Source organism: Scomber japonicus, chromosome 8 (genome assembly GCF_027409825.1).
Source record: "Scomber japonicus isolate fScoJap1 chromosome 8, fScoJap1.pri, whole genome shotgun sequence".
Taxonomy (NCBI): Eukaryota; Metazoa; Chordata; class Actinopteri; order Scombriformes; family Scombridae; genus Scomber; species Scomber japonicus.
The window spans coordinates 24535120-24553861 of NC_070585.1; the positions used below are offsets into that span (position 1 = coordinate 24535120).

Sequence of the window (18742 nt, forward strand, 5' to 3'; positions counted from 1 at the left end):
GAATGATGCTTAAATTAAACATTTTATAGACAAAAAATATTAACTGATATAGAAAATTATTTGTTAATCAGCCAAAAACAATTTAAAAAGTTACCAATTTGGGCATAATATAATATAATGTAATATAATATACTATAATATAATATACTATAAAAATCCCTTGTCTGAGGAGAAAAATGAATATATATAGATGCCACTTTTAAAATATCTTCAAAACGGTCCTTGAGATAACTGTGTCAAAGGTCAGAGATATAAACTGTGTCACTTCCTGTATTACCAGTCAACTGACTTTCGTGACTGTGCAATCTCTGTGGATGCTTCACACTTTCAGCAGATGCTGTACAGAGCGCTGCTCTTAAACCTGCTGAGGCAGTCTTCTCATCCTCAGATTACTTCAGTCAAACCAGATGCTCGGCCGAGGATTTTTTCCATCTGCCATGTTTGCACTCAAGCTGCGGCCTCCTGGTTCTGCAGTGTTTATGGGGTCCGGTAAAGTACTGAGCCTCAAACAGCAGCAATAAATACAGGAACACAGAAACACTACACATATATTATTCTTCTGTTTGATAGCTCTCATAAAATTAAAACAGGGGACAACTTACTGGCAAACAACACATGAGAACGACACCACTAATACAAAAAAAATTAGAAAAGTACTTCATTAATAGAACTAGACTAATTAATAACTACTGTACGTGCACATATCTAATTTAGGCGATATATGGACGATACCTTCTATTTTAACATATGTAAGTCAATATAATACTTCCAAACCAGAGATAATCGAAAGGAGAGCTACAAGACCAACATCTCTACATTATCATCTGCTGCCTAGCCCTCATCTGGCACAGCAATAGAAATACTTTTCAATTAATATTAGTCAAAATTTAACAAAATATACATACATTTCTTTAGATTTATTAAACTAAAGTGGTGATTTTCAGATATTTATGACAGACCAAGTCCACACTGAAATTACTGCAAAATCTGGTTAGGTAAAATAGCGTAAATCCATTTATCAAATTCTCCTTTGCAAGTTTCTATCCAACTGTAATACTGACTCATCCTAGAAATGACTGCATGATGTGAATGTCGGCTTATTCTGTAGCGCATTCTGTCTTATGGGGACGAATCAAGATTTTCAAACAGTAATTTAAATATTTTTTAAAAATCAAATACTTTACGCAGCTATCATTTTGTCTTAAAAAGTATATTTTCCCTTGTTTTCCGCAGTAGAGGTCAGTAACGCAGGTGCTACAAAGCTGTGAGATGGGCGAGAAGATGCTACTGTACAAACAGGAGAAATATGGAAAGACTAATAGAGCTCTAAGAAAGTGTTGTGTCGTACTCCTTTACAAAAATATATGAAAATTGGGTGCAGTGCAAACTCTAGGTACATAAAGGTAGCATATCATAAGTCTACAACAACTATGCATAGTTATTTAAGAGCGAATAATGTTCAAACAGTTTATATCGAATACTATTTTTGCTTTAAATGCCCGTCCTTACCGTCTTACACTGCAGAAGAGCAACAGCTAAATGCTAAATTACAAGAACACAATTGATGCTTTAACCAATTTAATCTGAGGCTGTGAAACATTTTTTTATAGTGCGTATGTGTGTGTGTGTGTGTGTGAACATGAGCAGGCCGGGATTAAAATCTGGTGAATTTCTAGCAGTGTGAGTCCAGCTTTAAAGAGATTTGGACCACATTTGGTTTAGCTTGGCGCCCGTCCACAGAGTCTAAAACAACCACTCACTGGCCTGGCAACAACAATCCCACACTGTAGGCAGCTGGGTGGTTATGACACTGTGCTGTGTGTGTGTATGTGTATGTGTGTGTTTTCTTTCCATATTACAACTATGGGTCGTCTTATCTCACACGGCGGGAGGTTGCAGAGTTGTGACCCTGATGGTATGTGCGTATGTGAGATCCTTCACATAGAGGGTTACAGGTTCCACTTAAGTACTTAATGACAGTGAATGCTAATAATGGCGACGCCTCGTGCATCTCACTGACCTTGTATCTTATTAATATCGTCACTAAACTATCGCCAACATTCACAGTCAGGCTTATTTTTAGATGAGTGACTTTAATATAATATTTCATCTAAGTTGTCATTTTAATTGCTCTGGTTAGTAAAGTTTGCCAGGGAAAATATGCTTGGTTGACGTAGATAGTTGCTTAGTTAGCTTTTCTTTTTTTAAGTTATTAATTATTTCAGTAATTTTTAATGATAAAATTGCAAAAAACATTTACTGGTTCCAGCTTCTCAGATGTGAGTATTAGCTGCTTGTTTTGTGGCATTAAAATTAGAAATCTTTGGGGTTTGGTTTCTTGGTTGGACAAAACTATTTAACTACATCACATCAAATGAATCAAATGAAAATAATCATATGTTGCAACTCTAATTTACACTAATGCAGTATAATACAATAATCCTGAAGTAAAGCTGGATTATTATTATTTAGACATAACACAAATGTAGCGCCCAACCAACACTGTTTTTTACGGGCCGATGCCAATACGGATATTAGAAAAAATGTATTTATCGGCCGATAATGTTATATATACAGATTATATACATAAACACATAGTATGTAATGGAGGCAAGCTATTTTACAGTTTAAGAATAAACTTGATTTTCATGAAATGATATCAGTGCACTGAAATAGTAAACATCACTGGGAATTGTATATATTAAACTTTAATTAGGAAAAAGGATTAAATATATATCAAATGTGGCCTATATATCTGATAAATATCTGCACATATCAGACAGCATAAACACCGATACCGATATATCTGTGATAGGCCAATATCAGCGGACTAATATATCTGTCAGGCTCCACACAAAAGACAGAACAGAAGTCCCACCGTGGATACATATAACATAGATTTATATTATTTAGTTCAACGCCTTATTTGACCCGATGCTGTAACCACTGCAACACTTAAAAACGTGTACATCATGTGACATCCTGATGGCCAGGACAAATACATTTGAGGAAGTCAACTTGGTGCTAGAGGAAATAATGATTCACCATTCTCTGACCTAAAGATTAAATCATTAACCAAGAAAAAGGAAACTGACAGATTAATCGATAATAAAAAATAGTCGTTAATTGCAGCCTCGGTCACATTTTAGAGTAGACATGCATGAGATACACCGTACACTATGGCATAGCTTTGGAGTAGGTATGTCGTACCTATCTTAAATCCTAAATCCTACTCTCATGAAGTGAATAATGTGTGTGGAGTAGTTTCAGATCATTTGCTGTAACTCCTTAAAGATAGTCTATCTTAAATCTTACCTTCATGAAGAGAATAATACCTGTGATACGCCTGAATCATATTTCAGATGTTTCTAATAGTTAGTCTACCCCCAAGATCTGAGTATAACACAATTAAAAAGCCTCCAAAATTACAGTAAAGTTGTCTCACCCCCTCCCTTAAAACAGAAACTGAATATTACAACCCTCTTAAAAGAACATTTCATTTCAGTGCTGTTGTATTAGACTGCATTAGTTTCATTTCTTAATAAATGGCACTTGTTTTAACACCATTGATCCAGACGGTAGTACAGAAGCTCACTCAACAGTGGTTATACTAACATCAACACCGATGCAAAGTTGCCCTTTACCCCCGTCCGTCTATACACATATCTGTTTTCTCTCTTACACAATAACCTAGATGTTTTGCTAAATGGTTAAACTTTACTGAGCTATAGGAAAGTATTTTGTAACATCTTGTTTGGGTTTCTGTTGTTGTAGAGATAATGAAGTCAGTACTGAATTAAGTACTTTTACCTCTGACTCTTAACAACAGGTTTCTTTCCTGTGTATCTAAAGGTTTTGGGGGCATATTCCATGCCTGAGTATGCACACAGTACATTGATTTATTGATATATGTGACGAGCTGAAAACAACATAGATGCATTATGAAGCCAGTAAATAGTTCATGTGTATCAGAGGCCTCCATTGCATCGAAATACGGCCACTTCCTTTACGTCCATCTTGAAGACACTGTACTCCGGCTTGTTCTACTTCAAACTCCGACTCAAAATTCTGGCTTTGTTTTCATTAATATTTTATCCCTAGTCCTTCATTTAACTTTTAATATTAGATTTCTGAATTCCCTTTCATGTGCAACTTAGTTTTTAATTCTGATTTGATAAATTTAATATAAATAAAGATGAAGATAGTGTCATAAAGTTTGCAATCGTCAACGCTTAAAAGCTGCTACAGTTATTTTTTGTCTTCATTGTGCTGGGTATCGGTACTCAGCACTTACCGACTGAAATAAATCGATACTAAGTAGTATCGAAACATCTCCCATCAAATGCTACCTGCAATCGATCCTTTTTGCACCCAGAGTTAGAAAATATGACTATTTTTATGGATTTACTCATAGCCGATCAACACAAGCATTAAATATTAATAAATTGATATCTTTCAAAATGCAATTTATGTAAAAATCAAATCATTTAAATGTGGAGGGGTGGTGGCGTTTTATGCAATTCAACGCTTCTATTCACATGATGGATATCGAATGACGTACTCAATTGGTATCGGTGTTAATTTAAGGGTACTTGTTTGGTACTGGTATCGTAATTTTTCAAACGAGACACATCCCTAGTCTTCACACACCTTAGTTATGTCAAATTTACAGTCCAAAAATCCTAAATTATAGATTTATATAAGTATAGAAAAACAGTACACATGCTAGCTGGGGACTATTGTGGTATTTCTATTTAAAATACATTAAAACATTGTGGAAAAATGGCAGCAACAAACCAATTAATCAAGTAATTTCGACTCAACTGTGTTGCAATACAACTTCAAATACTACAATATGCATTTGTGTGAATTAAAATATTTTTTAAGTGTATGCCAGTATGCAATCATCCTTTTATTCACAGTAACTACAGTGTAGTTTTGTGTAATACGTGCAAGTTTACTCATAACCGCCTATAGGACACCATATGGAGAGATTAATCCATCCTAATCCAGAGGCAATGGACGGATACGATTATGCAATATGCAGAGGATTTCAAACAGCCCCAGAAATGAAAGTCAGCACAATCTCATCCCTATATTAGACGGAAAATCTGTTTGAATCAATTGTGCATCCTGTAATAGTAACCAAAATGTATTGATCTGGACCAGGACCATGATCAGGACCAGCAGGGGCCTGTGCCACAAAAAATACCAGAACATTCCTGCACAGAGACTTTGAAGACTAATAACCCTGAATAGAAAACGAAACTACACGCTTAAGTTGCAACTCAAACCACCAGCTGAACCACACAACTAAAAACACACACTGTATGTTTATGTAAACGTTTAAATATGTACTGTAATCGTAAATAATAATTATAAAAACAAACATTTAAGGTGATTGTGAAATGCCCCTATACACACACACTTAAAACATATATATAACCACACATTTGGAGGGTAAAAACAGATACATACACATTTTTAAAAAAAAAGAAGACGCTGCTGTTTTGATTGTGAAAATGTCATAAAAAATTCCACATATTTTAAAGATTTATCTTTGGGGTTAGCCTGCTTGAGCCACAGATGTGATGGGACTCACCTTCCTCTCGATGCTAGCCACTGTTAGCCTGTTAGCCTCCCGGTGAACACACACACACCAAACGAAGCCTTTAAAACCCCGCTACGTATTTTTAATTAAAAAAAAGCCTCTATATTAAGCTACAACCAAAGCAGATTAAATCACACACTACCTGACAGCACCGGGGAAATAACTCAGAAAGAGATAATAAGCGATAGACTAGACAGAGTTAGCTTAGCATTTGTTAGCCTGTTAAGATGCTGCTGTGAGTGAAGCGCTGTTAGCAGAGGAAGCTAATCGGTACCTTACCAGGTCAAAACAAACAGGACCGCGGAGCAAGATGCATCAATTTCTTCACTCCAACTTCGACGAGATCAGAGCAGACAGTGAAGGGATAACGTCGGGAACATTGCAGAAGATACTCGAATTTAATGTGGTTCCTGTTTTTTTGTTTGTTTCTTTTTTGGTTTCTTCTTCTTTTTTTCGTAGCTCGGATGCCTGTCCGCAGGTCGTTGCTTAGCGAGTCTCTCTCTCACTCACACATACACACACAAGGGACGAACCTGCCAAATACTGACCCCGCCTCCTTTCTCGCACTCACAACACAGCGGGAGGCAGCTGCCAAATACTGACCCCGCCTCAGTTCGATACAGATCATAAATAAAGATAACCTGCAATAAATGTATGCACATTAGATAGATAGATAGATAGATAGATAGATAGATAGATAGATAGATAGATAATATTAATATTTGCTACAGTTTGACAAAAAATAATCTTGACCGGTAACTACAGAATTAACATGTCTGTACATTAAATAATGTTTCAAATTCAGAGCATTTAATGCAGTCTTCTTTTTTAAAATACGTAATATTGTCACATTTAAAATTAAGCGTTTGAGGGCATTTTCCACCTCTGCTGTGCTGCTTATATATACAGTACATTATATGAAAAGCTCATCACCACATGTAAGTATAATTGAGGTATTATCTATATTGATATATTAGTTCATTATTTAATTTGTGTCAGTCCTACACACAATTTTCTCAGGCTTACTTTGAGATAGCACTAATAATACTGGCTTTACTGGTTTTTGTAGTCTACTTGTTCATTCATTTTCTACCATTCATGTTAAAAAATATGACTTATGAAATTGATATTATGGGAATGACTCTGTAACTCTGATGTGTTAAATACAATACTAATACCGTTATGGCTGTTATTGTCTGATACTTGCAATGTTGGATCAACTCATTATACAACTTGTCAGGATATTTAGAGCAATTTATTTCTTATCTATATTTCCTTAATGTGTATGTGTGATTTAATGTTTCATTTATGTGAATATGCATAGTAATCTATGTCTGAAAACAACATTATTTAAACACTATATTGGTACATTATTTGTCTTTTAACTGCCAACATCAATTATATTAATGAACCCTGTGTAGAACTGGATGAGCATGAGTTGGTCTATACTGCCACCTGATGGTTTTATTGATTCACACCATTTAGGTTTTAAATTTATTAGGCAGTGTCTTAATACCATACTACATACAAATTATATACACTATAACTAATCATTAGTTTGTTTACAAAAAAATCCATACCAGAGATGCTTTTAGAAATATAAAAAAATACTCTAGACATCTACTGTACTACTTCTACCTTACTGAAAAATACTGATTATCTAGAATATGTATGAATATGTAAAGTCTAACTGCTGAACACAAGATGTTTCTTACCTCACTGTTAAGTCCATTCTCAGTGTTTGACTGGAGACTTCAAGTTTCCATATCACACTTGATTGACCATGATTGTCTTAAAACTAGTTGTGAGGTCACAAATCAAATTTATAGACTCCCTTTAAACTCAGATTTAGGGTGAACACAGAGAAACTTTCCACCTTCAGCAGATTAATGTGAAAACAGCTTTTTAGTGCCAAACTCCACACATACATTATTCTGTACAAAGAAACTCAAATATTAAACCATAGAAATAAGAAATAAAACATGTTTTTACCGGAAACATTTTTATATTCACAGGAAATAATGCAATATGTGCACATCAAGATGTCAATTAAACTATTATTATTGCTATTAAGATGTTTCTGAGAACATTATGGGGTTGGGATGGCATGGTGGTGCAGTACTAGCACTGATGCTTCACAGCAGGAGGGTTCTGGGTCCGAACCCACCAGCCAGCTGAGGCCTTTCTGTATGGAGTTTGCTGCATGTGTAAGTCCTCCTTGAGTACTCTAGCTTTTTCCCACAGACTGAAAACATGTACGTTAGGTTCACTGGTGACTCTGAATTGCCTGTAGGAGTGAATGTGAGTGTGAATAGTTGTCTGTCTCTGTACTGTATGTTAGCCCTGTGACTAACTGGTGACCTGTAGGCTGTAGCCCGCCTCTCGTCCAGTGTCAGCTGAGATTGGCCCCAGCTGCCCCCGCAACCCTCTAGTCTAGAAGATAAGCAGTAAAGATAATGGATGTATAGATGGATTCTGGGGCTGTCTAAATTTCTTGCAGCTGTGAGTCGCTCTTCAGTCCTCTATCTATACATATGTATTAGTCAACAGCTGACACTCAAAAGTGCTTTTAGTCTTTAGTTTTCCAGTGTGAACACAACAAACTCAAATCCAGCTCAGAATTAGTATGTAGTTTGGATTTAGGATTAGGAGCAAGTGATTGTTTCTTCTCAACACATCTGCAAACATTGTTTTGGTTTAGTTAAGTCAATAACAGCATTTCAATGAATCAAATGCAAACACAAGCTGCTCTATAGACACTTTATTGCTGTGTTTATTGTTTTACACTCAATGGAATGTTTGACTGTGTGTTTGGTGGGCCGATCCAAACACTCACCCTCCAAATATCTGTTACCAAACCAAGATTTAAATAGCAAAACAGCTATAATTCAGTAATACAATATACATGACACTATAAAGTCTTAAGGTGAATTCATTCTCACTAACATATAGGCTATAATGGTTCATTTACAAAATGCTTCTTTATATATATTTATATATAAGATATAAAACAAGAGTAATGCACATTCTTCAAAAGGTAAAGAAAATGTGGTGTTTTGTATATATGCAGATATATTTGTGTGTGAATTCTGTTTGGTGGCAACAAAACATCACCCGACAGTTGTTATTACAAAGTGTATCCACAGCATACAAAATAATAACACATTTATTGTTCAGGAGATCTACTGGAGGAAAGATAGGATTATTAAAAAAGTAGAGTATCATCAACCCACATAGACTGCAGGAGACAGTGAAATAATCATTAGCCGTGCTGTAATATAATCATGTTGTTTTGTGTGGCCAGTGTATATGTTAAGAATATTTTTATTTTTAGTCAAATTGTCCCTTTTTAATGCAGAAAATAAAACATTTTGAATTCCTGTGCTATGATAATGCTCATTTTCATACCAACCTAATCACACAGTCCATAGTCCATTTTAAATGATTCTCTGTATCTTTCATACTGTCAAAAAATCCCATGAAAAGACCAAAACCAGTGATGAATTTATCCTATTAATAAGAGTTACCTTTGTACCTTTTATATCTTAATTCTCTGTACTATATAGAGCTCTATTGTAGTCCCAAAACTGTTAAAATACACCCATGAACCACACTGTTGCACTGTTGCACTGAAAATAATCTCCATAAAATATATTATTCACTCCTGTTTGAGTAACATGTGATACAAGCTACAGTGCCCAGCTGTTTTAGGAAATAATTAGTATCACCATCTTGTTTTTAAATGGGAGGAGCATGAGTTTCTGACAACATAGGGAAGTCAGGAAGTTTTGGTTTTGCTATGTTCATGGTATTTATTAACAATAATAAAACATATAGAATACTGACAACCTTTAAGGAAGCTCTCATAGCTCAATAGTTATGGGTCAGTTATTGCGTCATTGCTTTATTTCAAGAGGTGGAACTAAAATGTTTTAACTAGTGAAAATATATATATGCAAGTATGTTTTCTTAAAGAATTCAATAGTCAAGTTTCTGAATGAACTCCAATCCACAGACTTTACTGTATGTAGCAATGGCACAAATGCAGTATTTGTATTTGTAAGTGAGATATTATTTTTACAAAATGTTTGCTGCAGAGTGGTGTGCTTGTTTGACACGTATGACTAGCATGGACATGGTAAACACACACACACACACACCCACACGCACACGCGCACACACACACACACACACACACACACACACACATAGTGGTGGATCCCCTCTATCTGACTGAACCATAGCAAGAACCAACTTTTGTATTATAAGTCACCACACACTGACTGACTGTCCTTGCGTTTCAGCTACCACCTCTTAAACACAGGCAACCAGATGCTAAATGCTGGCATTGTACAAATATCAAACATGTCGTGTTGAATACAGAGCAGTGAAAATCTGAGACTGTATTTTTCAAAAGGGGGGGTTTCCCCATTTCTCCAGAATAACACATTCTTCACTTTGAAAGAAGCCTAAAAGCCAAAAGCAAAGTCCCTTTAAATGATAACCAAACAAACCTACAACTGTTTGAACACAGACAGTGGTGTCTTGTCCACTATTTGACAAGTATAACTACAGTTGTAAAGGAGTGGTGAGTGACTGTGACTAGACTGATGGCTGACTAAAACAAGCCCACCTGTTTATATATGAACTATACAGTAGATATCTCTTAATGTGCTTGAGAGAGCTCAGGCAGAAGAGGGAGAAGTACAGTTTGTTTGCAGGTTACATCTTGTACTTCACAAAAACAGTCCTGGTGGTGTTGTCGTCTTTTTGTCTCTCATGATCCTCGTGTGATGGGTTGCCAGTGTTTTAGGCTTCGTACACCCTGTATAGAAAACAAGAATATAGTTCATTTCTCTTTGATTTCAAACATTTGTTCAGGATTCACTCCTTTGGCTGCATATTTTTCTACCATCTCTCACCAGGTGTTTTCCTTTAGTCTCTAGATAAATCGAGATCAAAAGTGCCTTGTACTGAATTTGGCAGACATGTGGATGTAAACAGAAGGACATTGGTTTAATCACCCTTTAGCCCACAGAGTCCCTGTGGAAATGCACGGCTGCAATCAGCAAAATACTGATATCTATTCTCTCTGTGGGGCTGTTGTCTGTGGCTGTCCCTGACCTCTGACCTCCCCGGTGGCCAGGGGGAAGGTGAAAGGAGGAATTTCAGCCAAATAAATCAATAAAGCATCACAGAAAAGCCGGCGGACACGGACTACCACTCAGAACAAGTAGTAAGACAGGCTGAGGGTGTTTTTTTTTTGTGTGTAGATTTTGAGATTTGTACTACCTCTATTATACTATGCAAGCTCAACATTACATGATTAGTGTTGTCATCTGTAGGGTGGATGAGCATGATTACATTATTTCCCGCATTGCATACTAATTTCAACAGCCACCACTGTCTTTAATATTTAATATGAAAGTACTTATACAATTATCACACACAGTTTTTCTTTACCTCACATTATAAAGTTGTACATGTTTCCTTGTGTCATCTCATGCACACCTTTTACATTTGTTTCATTACAGGAACCACATTGTAACATACACAAGATTTAAAAAAAGCAAGGAATCAAAAAAAAGGTTAACTTGCTTTCAAAAAACTAATTTATGGGTTTACATGCTGCCAAATCAGTCAACTTGATTTTAACAAACCTATTGTACATATAATATGTGATTGTACTGTGTTTTTAGATCATTATTCATGAGATGACAAGCACGAGATCACTCATCACTACTTGACAAACCCCTCTGTTTCAATGTGAGTTTGAAATGAACTCAGTAATGATTACCTGTGCTTGTCCTTCCAGATTCGGAACCATTTGACCAGGTTCTTGGTGCTCTGCAGTTTAGGATGGAGACAGTACTCCTGCCCTTTGAACCGAGACACATTCTCCATCGTCACGCTGAGGGAGGGACCCAGAGATGAAGAGACAAAATGAGAAATATTACAAAAAAAAAATCAAACACATCTACTATTATTGACAAAATATTTAAAGAAATAATTCAACTGGAAATAAAAAATTGTGTCATTATCACATGAATCTGCTTATCAGTAATGTTCAGCATGATACATGTCAACCTTCTCAGGGTTCAAAACTCATTCAAAACTAACTAGATATCACTGGGCAAATGAATTACACTTGAAATACGAGGGATAGCAGAAAGACACAGAAAGGATATCAGATGCTGGACTATATACACAATGTTATCATATGTATTATTCAATATTTCATTTTTAAATATCATGGTTGTCTTACGTACCATCTTAGTACCACTTAGCACCACTAGTATAAATGAATCTAAACAGCTTTCATTGGTTTTCATTCAAATGTTCAAAGTCACAAAACAGGAGAGCAGGTCAAAAAGTGAAACTATTCACAGACAAATAGGCTTGCTACTTTATTGACTGCTGGTGAAGTGGAGAAAATAAAATGCAGTAAATATCTGACTTTTAAATCCATTATGCAATCATTTGGCTACAAAACAGAGAGACGGCACAGTTAAGCTAACTTCAATAGTTTGAGAGAAGGCTGAGATGAAGTGGAGAAGAATAGAAATCCTGATTTAGAGTTGCACTAATTGAACCTATCTGAATGCCAGTGTGAGTCAAGTTGTAGCACAGTTGACATGTTTTTTCCTCAGATTTCAGCTGCTTTTCTATGGTGCCCTCAATAAGGTTTCCACAGTGAAATGCCCTCACATTAAAACGATTCAGCTTGCACAGGGTCTGCCTGTTTCTTGGCAATGGAGCAATATTATGGAACTGCCACTAAAAAATGTGACATCTAAGCTCATTGAATCAAATGGTCTGTCCCTCAGCTTAAGGCAACAGTAGAGACACTCTGCCTGCATGTGGCATATTCAGGCCAAACAAGAGAGATGTGGGAAAAATTCCCACCATGCCACGGGGCCTCTCCATCTAGTGACACACTCAAAGACTCCCCAAATCATGAATGTTAAGCGAGTTGAATTCAAGAGAAAAGACTTGACTCATGATAAAAAAAGATGTATTCATAAGGATTAGATTAAAGAGTTTTGCATCCTGCCCATTCAGTTGTCACTGTGTCTGGCTATTGAATCTTTTCTTGGCTGGCTCCACATGCTTTGTTATGGAGGAACTGCTCTTTCAGTGTGTGTGTGTTTGACTGAGAGAACATGAAAGTGCTTTTTGAACGCGTTCATGCCAATGGCCCCGTATCTGTAAGCCTGTAATAAAAGTACCCTGAATGTTTGTCCCATGGGTGCTCAGCAGGGGGCAGATTTAACCTCATTACTGTGTTAATATGAGCTTTAATTTCTCCTCATTGTCATTCACCTGGGCAGTTAAAGAGCAGCCACTGGCTCTAGCAGCTTATGTGGTCGTCAAAATGCTTCATAACCACATGGGGAGAAAGGAAGACTGTGAGAGCGCTAAAAGGGGGACGTCAAAGCGAAAGAGAAAAGAAGAAAAGGGAATGGTGGTTGTGAGGAAGTGATGAAGGTTAACATTTCATTTGCTCATACGTGAGGTTTTCCGCCACTTTACAGACCCCATTAAATGGAAGTTACAGCATCTTTAGCTTCTGTACTGTGACACATTTCCCAGTGAAAAGGATTATTCAAGCAGTGAACAGTTACAAGAGGGATTTAAATCAAATCCTTCGTATTTGATTGGACTGCTATAAAAGACGGTGCAATATGGAGGACTGTTGGCCCCCCTAAACGAAAGGTGCTGTTTCATTTGACATGTGTGGTTAGCTGTCCCAGTGTCCATAGTCACATTTGATTGGATGATTTTTTTTTTTATGTCCCTGATCAGTCATCAAGCATTTAAAACCATTTTACAGGAAGAGAAAAGACATTTTGATTTAGAAATACTCTGATACTGATTTTTTTTAAAACATATTTCATTTCAGGGGACCTTAATAGTTGAAATAGTGTACTTTTTACATTGTTTCATTCATTAATAACTAAACTAAACTTTTCAGAAAAGTAGAAAAATACAAGCTAATAAATTGTAGTAATAATCCCATATTATAATACTGACAATAATACATTTTGCTGGTGTCATTTTAAGTAAGATTTTGAATGAAGGACCTTAAATAGTAATGGAGTATTTTAATAGTGTTATATACTTAAAAGATCTGAATACTATAATTCAACAAAGGGTAAAAGAAGAGAGGTAGCAAGAAGAGAAAGTGATAAAGACAGAGGGGTATTTATCACCAATAAGAATACCTGAGGTGAATAAAAAGGCTGAAAATTATATAAAAGAGAAAGAATAACATAAAGTGGGCAATGGCAGAATTAAAAAGAGGAAGGAGAAAAAGAGAAACTGGAACAAACAAGAAAGAAATGAGGACAAAACAAGGAGGTTTCGGGCCCCGCTGGCTTGTGTGGTTAGGAGTGTCCGCTAAGAATGCCAAACTAGTGCCCTAAGCCAAACGGCCGCAACAAAGGCCGGGGGGTGGAGGGGGCTCTTTCGCTCATTTTCTCCCTCTCACTTTCTTTCTGTGGCTTTCCGGAGCCCGCTGAGGCTCATTTTTCATTGGGGACCGGCGGCTGGTGGCCCCCATCTCATGCTAATAGAGCAGCCTGTAATAATGGTGGTGTGGCAGCGGGGAACGTATGCTCATGTAACACTTCTCAGACTGTTTTTAAAAAGGACATGTTTAAATTCAGCAATCAATTTAATTACATTTCTTCATAACATTGTTACTTTAGTCATTACTTTTCAAAAATATATTATTATTGTAACTTATACTTGTTATATTATTGTGACTAACCCTAACCCTTTAATACTCAAAATGTATATGACCCTTATCACCTTGTGATACCCCATTAACTAATTGACAAAATTGCTGCAGATTAATATGCTGTCCATCAACTCATAATGTCATGGTTTCTACCACTAAACAATACTACAATTAATGAATCATGTAATCCAATCTCTATTACATTTTAATTACTTTACTGCTATCATATTTACAATCCAGGGTTAATCATTTCTATTTTGAAAAATAACATTGAAATGGTGTCATTGTTATCATTGGTACTGTCCAAACATCTGTGTAGTACAGAAAATCTAAATGAAATCCTTCAATAATGTGATGTTGTGTTCATAATGGAATATACATCTAAAATAAAAGTGAATGAAAAGGAATTTGGAAGAATACTCAACACACACACACACACACCAACTTGTTTTTTTAATCAGTTAAGCGGGCATTGCTTCGGCTTACATTAATTGTTTGGAGACTTATCCTAACTTTAATTACGACTACTTTAACGTCAAACCAAATCTTTGACCTCAAAATGTGACGATTTACAAGTTAGAGGCAACTCTCTGTAATGTGACTGTTAGATCAAATTTTTGTCACATCCACAGGACCTGTTTTCTCAGTTGACTTCTGCGGTTAACCCAGATTGTGTTCATTGTGTGATACTGCAGTTTGCCAGCAGGTGGCAGCAGAGTTTGGGCCACAAACACAAACTAAACTCCAGGAAGGCTCACATAACATATTCCCATCTGTTTTCCCCTCATGTACTGTAGGTTTGGCATGAAAAACTTCAAATAAATTCCACACAGGAATCCCATCTCACATGTCTACGTACGTGTGAGGCTTGATCCCTTGCACTTAAACCCAGATCACAGTTTAAAAAAATATTCTACATACTGTATATATAATGTAAGTTTATTTATCCAAGGTTGGAGAGTCTGTCCTTGTGCCAAAGGCTATGCTCACAGTTTGGATCCCTCTTGAAGAAGAGGCCTAGTTATCATCAGAGAGATTCATGATGCATTCCACGATGGCTCAAACTCAAACATAATAGTTGTCTGTCTGCTTGGGCTGTGATTTAATGGGTCAGAGGTTAAATGGCAGAGAATCAGAGAGGTTAAAAGGACCAAATAGAGAGTCTATTTGCAAACCCAGGTAAAAAAAAAGCTGTAGGTTCAGATTCAACAACTCACTGAAAAAGGTAGAAATCTTAGAAGTCTTCTTTTTAAAAAAACAGAGGTAATGCTTCAGTTTATTACTATAAGCCTGGAATGTAAGCTTAACGAATCGTAAAGTGGAAATTACTGTGACCGTTCAGGAAGGTTTTGGGAAGTTGTTCTTGTTATTACCATTTTCCGAAACAACAAATCATCCCTAGCTCCTGAATGTGGGGCATAGTTAAATTATAAGTTCGTCACAACACTTTAAATTCTCTTCAGTCCTCAGGCACAGATGCCAGGGTATTCTGATAAAGCCCGTACAGCTGAGCTGCCAAATATTTTTATGGTACTATGGAGTACAGTCACGGTACAGTCACAGCTGTAAATCTGGGTGTCAAGAAGGAACAAATACTGTTGATGGTATGACTTGTGCAGAGTACATGTAAGGGAGAAAGAATGGGAAAATAGAGGCGCAGCGGAGGAAGGAGAAGAAAAGCAAGGGGATATAGCAAGAGGACAGATAAATAGATAAAAGTCAAGGGATGGGGGGGGGGGGGTAGTTATAGAAAGGGTTAAGTCAGAGACACAAGAAAGAGATCCAGTAATGGAAGGAAAGAGTGATGGTGGAAGAGAGAGATGGAAGGAGAAAATAAGAGTATGACTCACAATATCATCTTCTCTTGGCAGTACGGGTGTTTGGGTTTGATCTCCAGCTTCTGTACGTCCTTGTATCTGATCTTTGGTCCTTTTCTGGTGCACCTGCACTTGTAGGCTGTTGAGAAATCAAACATATGTTGTTCGAACTGTCACACAATGAACTTACTTGTGCAGCAGGGGATTTAAAAAAGTTTAACGGATGATAACGTGGGAACTTTTCCAAACTTTGTGACAAGTGGTTGGCACTCATAAGTACTTCAAGCTCTGAAACTGGCACAGATATCGAATTGATAGACAAGTTAATTCTTTTTGATCTAGCAGCAAATTGGCAATCAAACACAATTAAATGATATTACACACTAACAAGGAGGATTACCAGTGCCAATAGTTATATCTGCTGCTCACATACTGTACAGACAGGTTCTTTCAGAATATAGCACAACACAATAAATGTTTACAAAGTATTGAAATATGTTTTTAATACCCTGAAAGTATTTCTAAAACATCAACTTTTCACATGAGAAAATCCATGTTTGCAGCATCCATCCGTATTTTTGCTGCTGTGAAAGCTCTTATCTGCTGCACATCAGCAAAATGTATCTGATTTTACTGATTTCAAATTGAAGCGATTAAAATTAAGCTTAAGTTTTGTCCTGCTACAGTGGTATAAAACCAACTTCTCGTGCACTTTACTCCTTGAGATACTCTAATGCTGAGAAAAGTCTTGCATGACAGCCACTGTGACATGTACATGACACACTTCTAAAGCATCTATACATTTATCAATTTCAATTCCTGTTTTCTAGCTGTTGAGACATTATGCTGCTAAATAAAGGCAGAGGAAATTGGTTTTGGAGGGTTGTAATATTTGTGATGGAGGGGGGGGGGGGGGGGGTGATGACCTGGATAGTCCAAGGTTTCCTTCATCCATCACCTGCTTTCTGTCCTCACCCGCCGGACACTAAATCTGTCACAAGCTTAAGCAGCGATACGAGCACTTAGCATAAACACACTGTACAACAGAAACCAATAAAAGAGGTTCATAGATCCATGTTCATGCAAGGACTGGAATGTCTCCCAACAACTCACACGGTCTATATAAAGCAGGAGATGTGGTCTTCTTATGTTTTACTTATGAACAACTATAAAGCTGTAAATCATAAATACAAAACTGTATAAAATGAAAAATAGAAACATTCTGTCAATGGAGTTTATAAACTTAAATCACTCTTTTCCTCTTTCCTCCCTAAAACTAAGATGTGGACATACTTCTCAGGTAGCTGACAAAGACTGAAAAAATAAATCAAATCTACAGTATTGCCAAAGAAGTTGACAGATATACATCCTCTCTGGCAGTGACTACATTAAGAATACATTTAAGACATATTTTAAGATTGTTTTTTGTGAAATCATTTCCACCGTACATCTGTTGATCATAAAGAATAAGACGGAGGAGAAAAAAAAAGACATTTCATTCCACCATCTTTCACCAGCCGCCTCTCTCCCCTCCAAATGGCCCCTTGAATATTGGCTATAAAATGTTTCAGCTACATATGGTGAGCTTCACTTCTCCTGCCAGACACACATAGTGCATGCACACAGCCTCAGAGTGGTGTTCAGGGGGCAAAAAGCCTTATAAACCGCAATTTAAAGATTCACAATGAGATCAGATGTAACATCCCAGACTGCAGTTAACAACTTCTTAGTGTTCACTGACAGAATAAAGTTTGAAAGAACTGCTGAAATTAGTGTTTTTTGTTATCAGTAAAATGTATGCAGCAGGTTGCATATTAGTCATAAGAAGCCATCAGTCACAACACTGAAGACACAACAGATGAGCTGTTGTTTTTATAACCTGTGCTGAAGATTTTGGCAGCAACTTCATACATGTATCAAGACAGGAAAAGTAATTTTGCACTTAACAGTCTCATTCCTGTCTTTAGACACACAAAAGAAGAAAATGAGGGGATTAATAACCATACAAAGACTGTCTCCTTCCTATTGTTGTTTTTCATTTCATTACCATAACTTCAGAGTAAGACAGCACAATCCTATAACATAAAGAGCAAAATGAATAAGTAAAATAAATAAATAAATAAAAAATATATATTTTTTTTAAGTTTACCTTCTGCGCTCAGGACGTACAGGGCCACCACTAACAAAAGTAGCACTGCTGTGAACCGATGCATTTCTTCACAAGTAAAAAATAATGATTGTTTCTCTAAAAAACAAAACAATCTCCTGTCCTAAAAAATCCGATCTCTCCAGTCGGTATGTGCGAATAAACGCACAAAAAGGAACAAAAAGTATGTAGAGGTGTAAATAATATCCACTTGCACTGACTACTAGATGGCAGGACTGAAGGAGCGCTGAGGGCTTTCTCCTTTTTTCTTTTTTTCTTTTTTTGGAGTCCTTTTGGAGCGCTGATTGTGCGTCCTGAGCGCTTGGATGAACCTCCAATGAGTCGTTTAGCTCTCTCTCTCTCTCTCTCTTTTCTTCCTCTCTCCCTCTCTCTCTAGCTGTGGAGAGGCAGGCAGCAGCTCTTTT

At 36.7% G+C, this 18742-nt stretch overlaps 2 protein-coding genes across 5 annotated transcripts in view; both read right to left on the reverse strand.

Moving 5' to 3' along the window:
• fam13b (family with sequence similarity 13 member B) overlaps positions 1 to 6102 on the reverse strand; it is a 76881-nt gene extending 70779 nt beyond the window's left edge. For all 4 annotated transcript variants that reach the window (XM_053323517.1, XM_053323518.1, XM_053323515.1 and 1 more), the window contains exon 1: positions 5891 to 6102. The gene's annotated coding sequence lies outside the window, so the exon portion shown is untranslated. The remainder of the gene's footprint in view (positions 1 to 5890) is intronic.
• Positions 6103 to 9677: 3575 nt separating this feature from the next.
• On the reverse strand, positions 9678 to 18422 carry cxcl14 (chemokine (C-X-C motif) ligand 14). Its single transcript, XM_053324009.1, has 4 exons — positions 18321 to 18422; positions 16205 to 16310; positions 11409 to 11522; positions 9678 to 10436 (listed from the first exon to the last, which is right to left on the reverse strand). Exons 1-4 carry the CDS (start codon positions 18382 to 18384, stop codon positions 10421 to 10423), a joined length of 300 nt encoding a protein of 99 aa, XP_053179984.1. The 5' UTR covers positions 18385 to 18422; the 3' UTR covers positions 9678 to 10420.
• Positions 18423 to 18742: the final 320 nt, after the last annotated feature.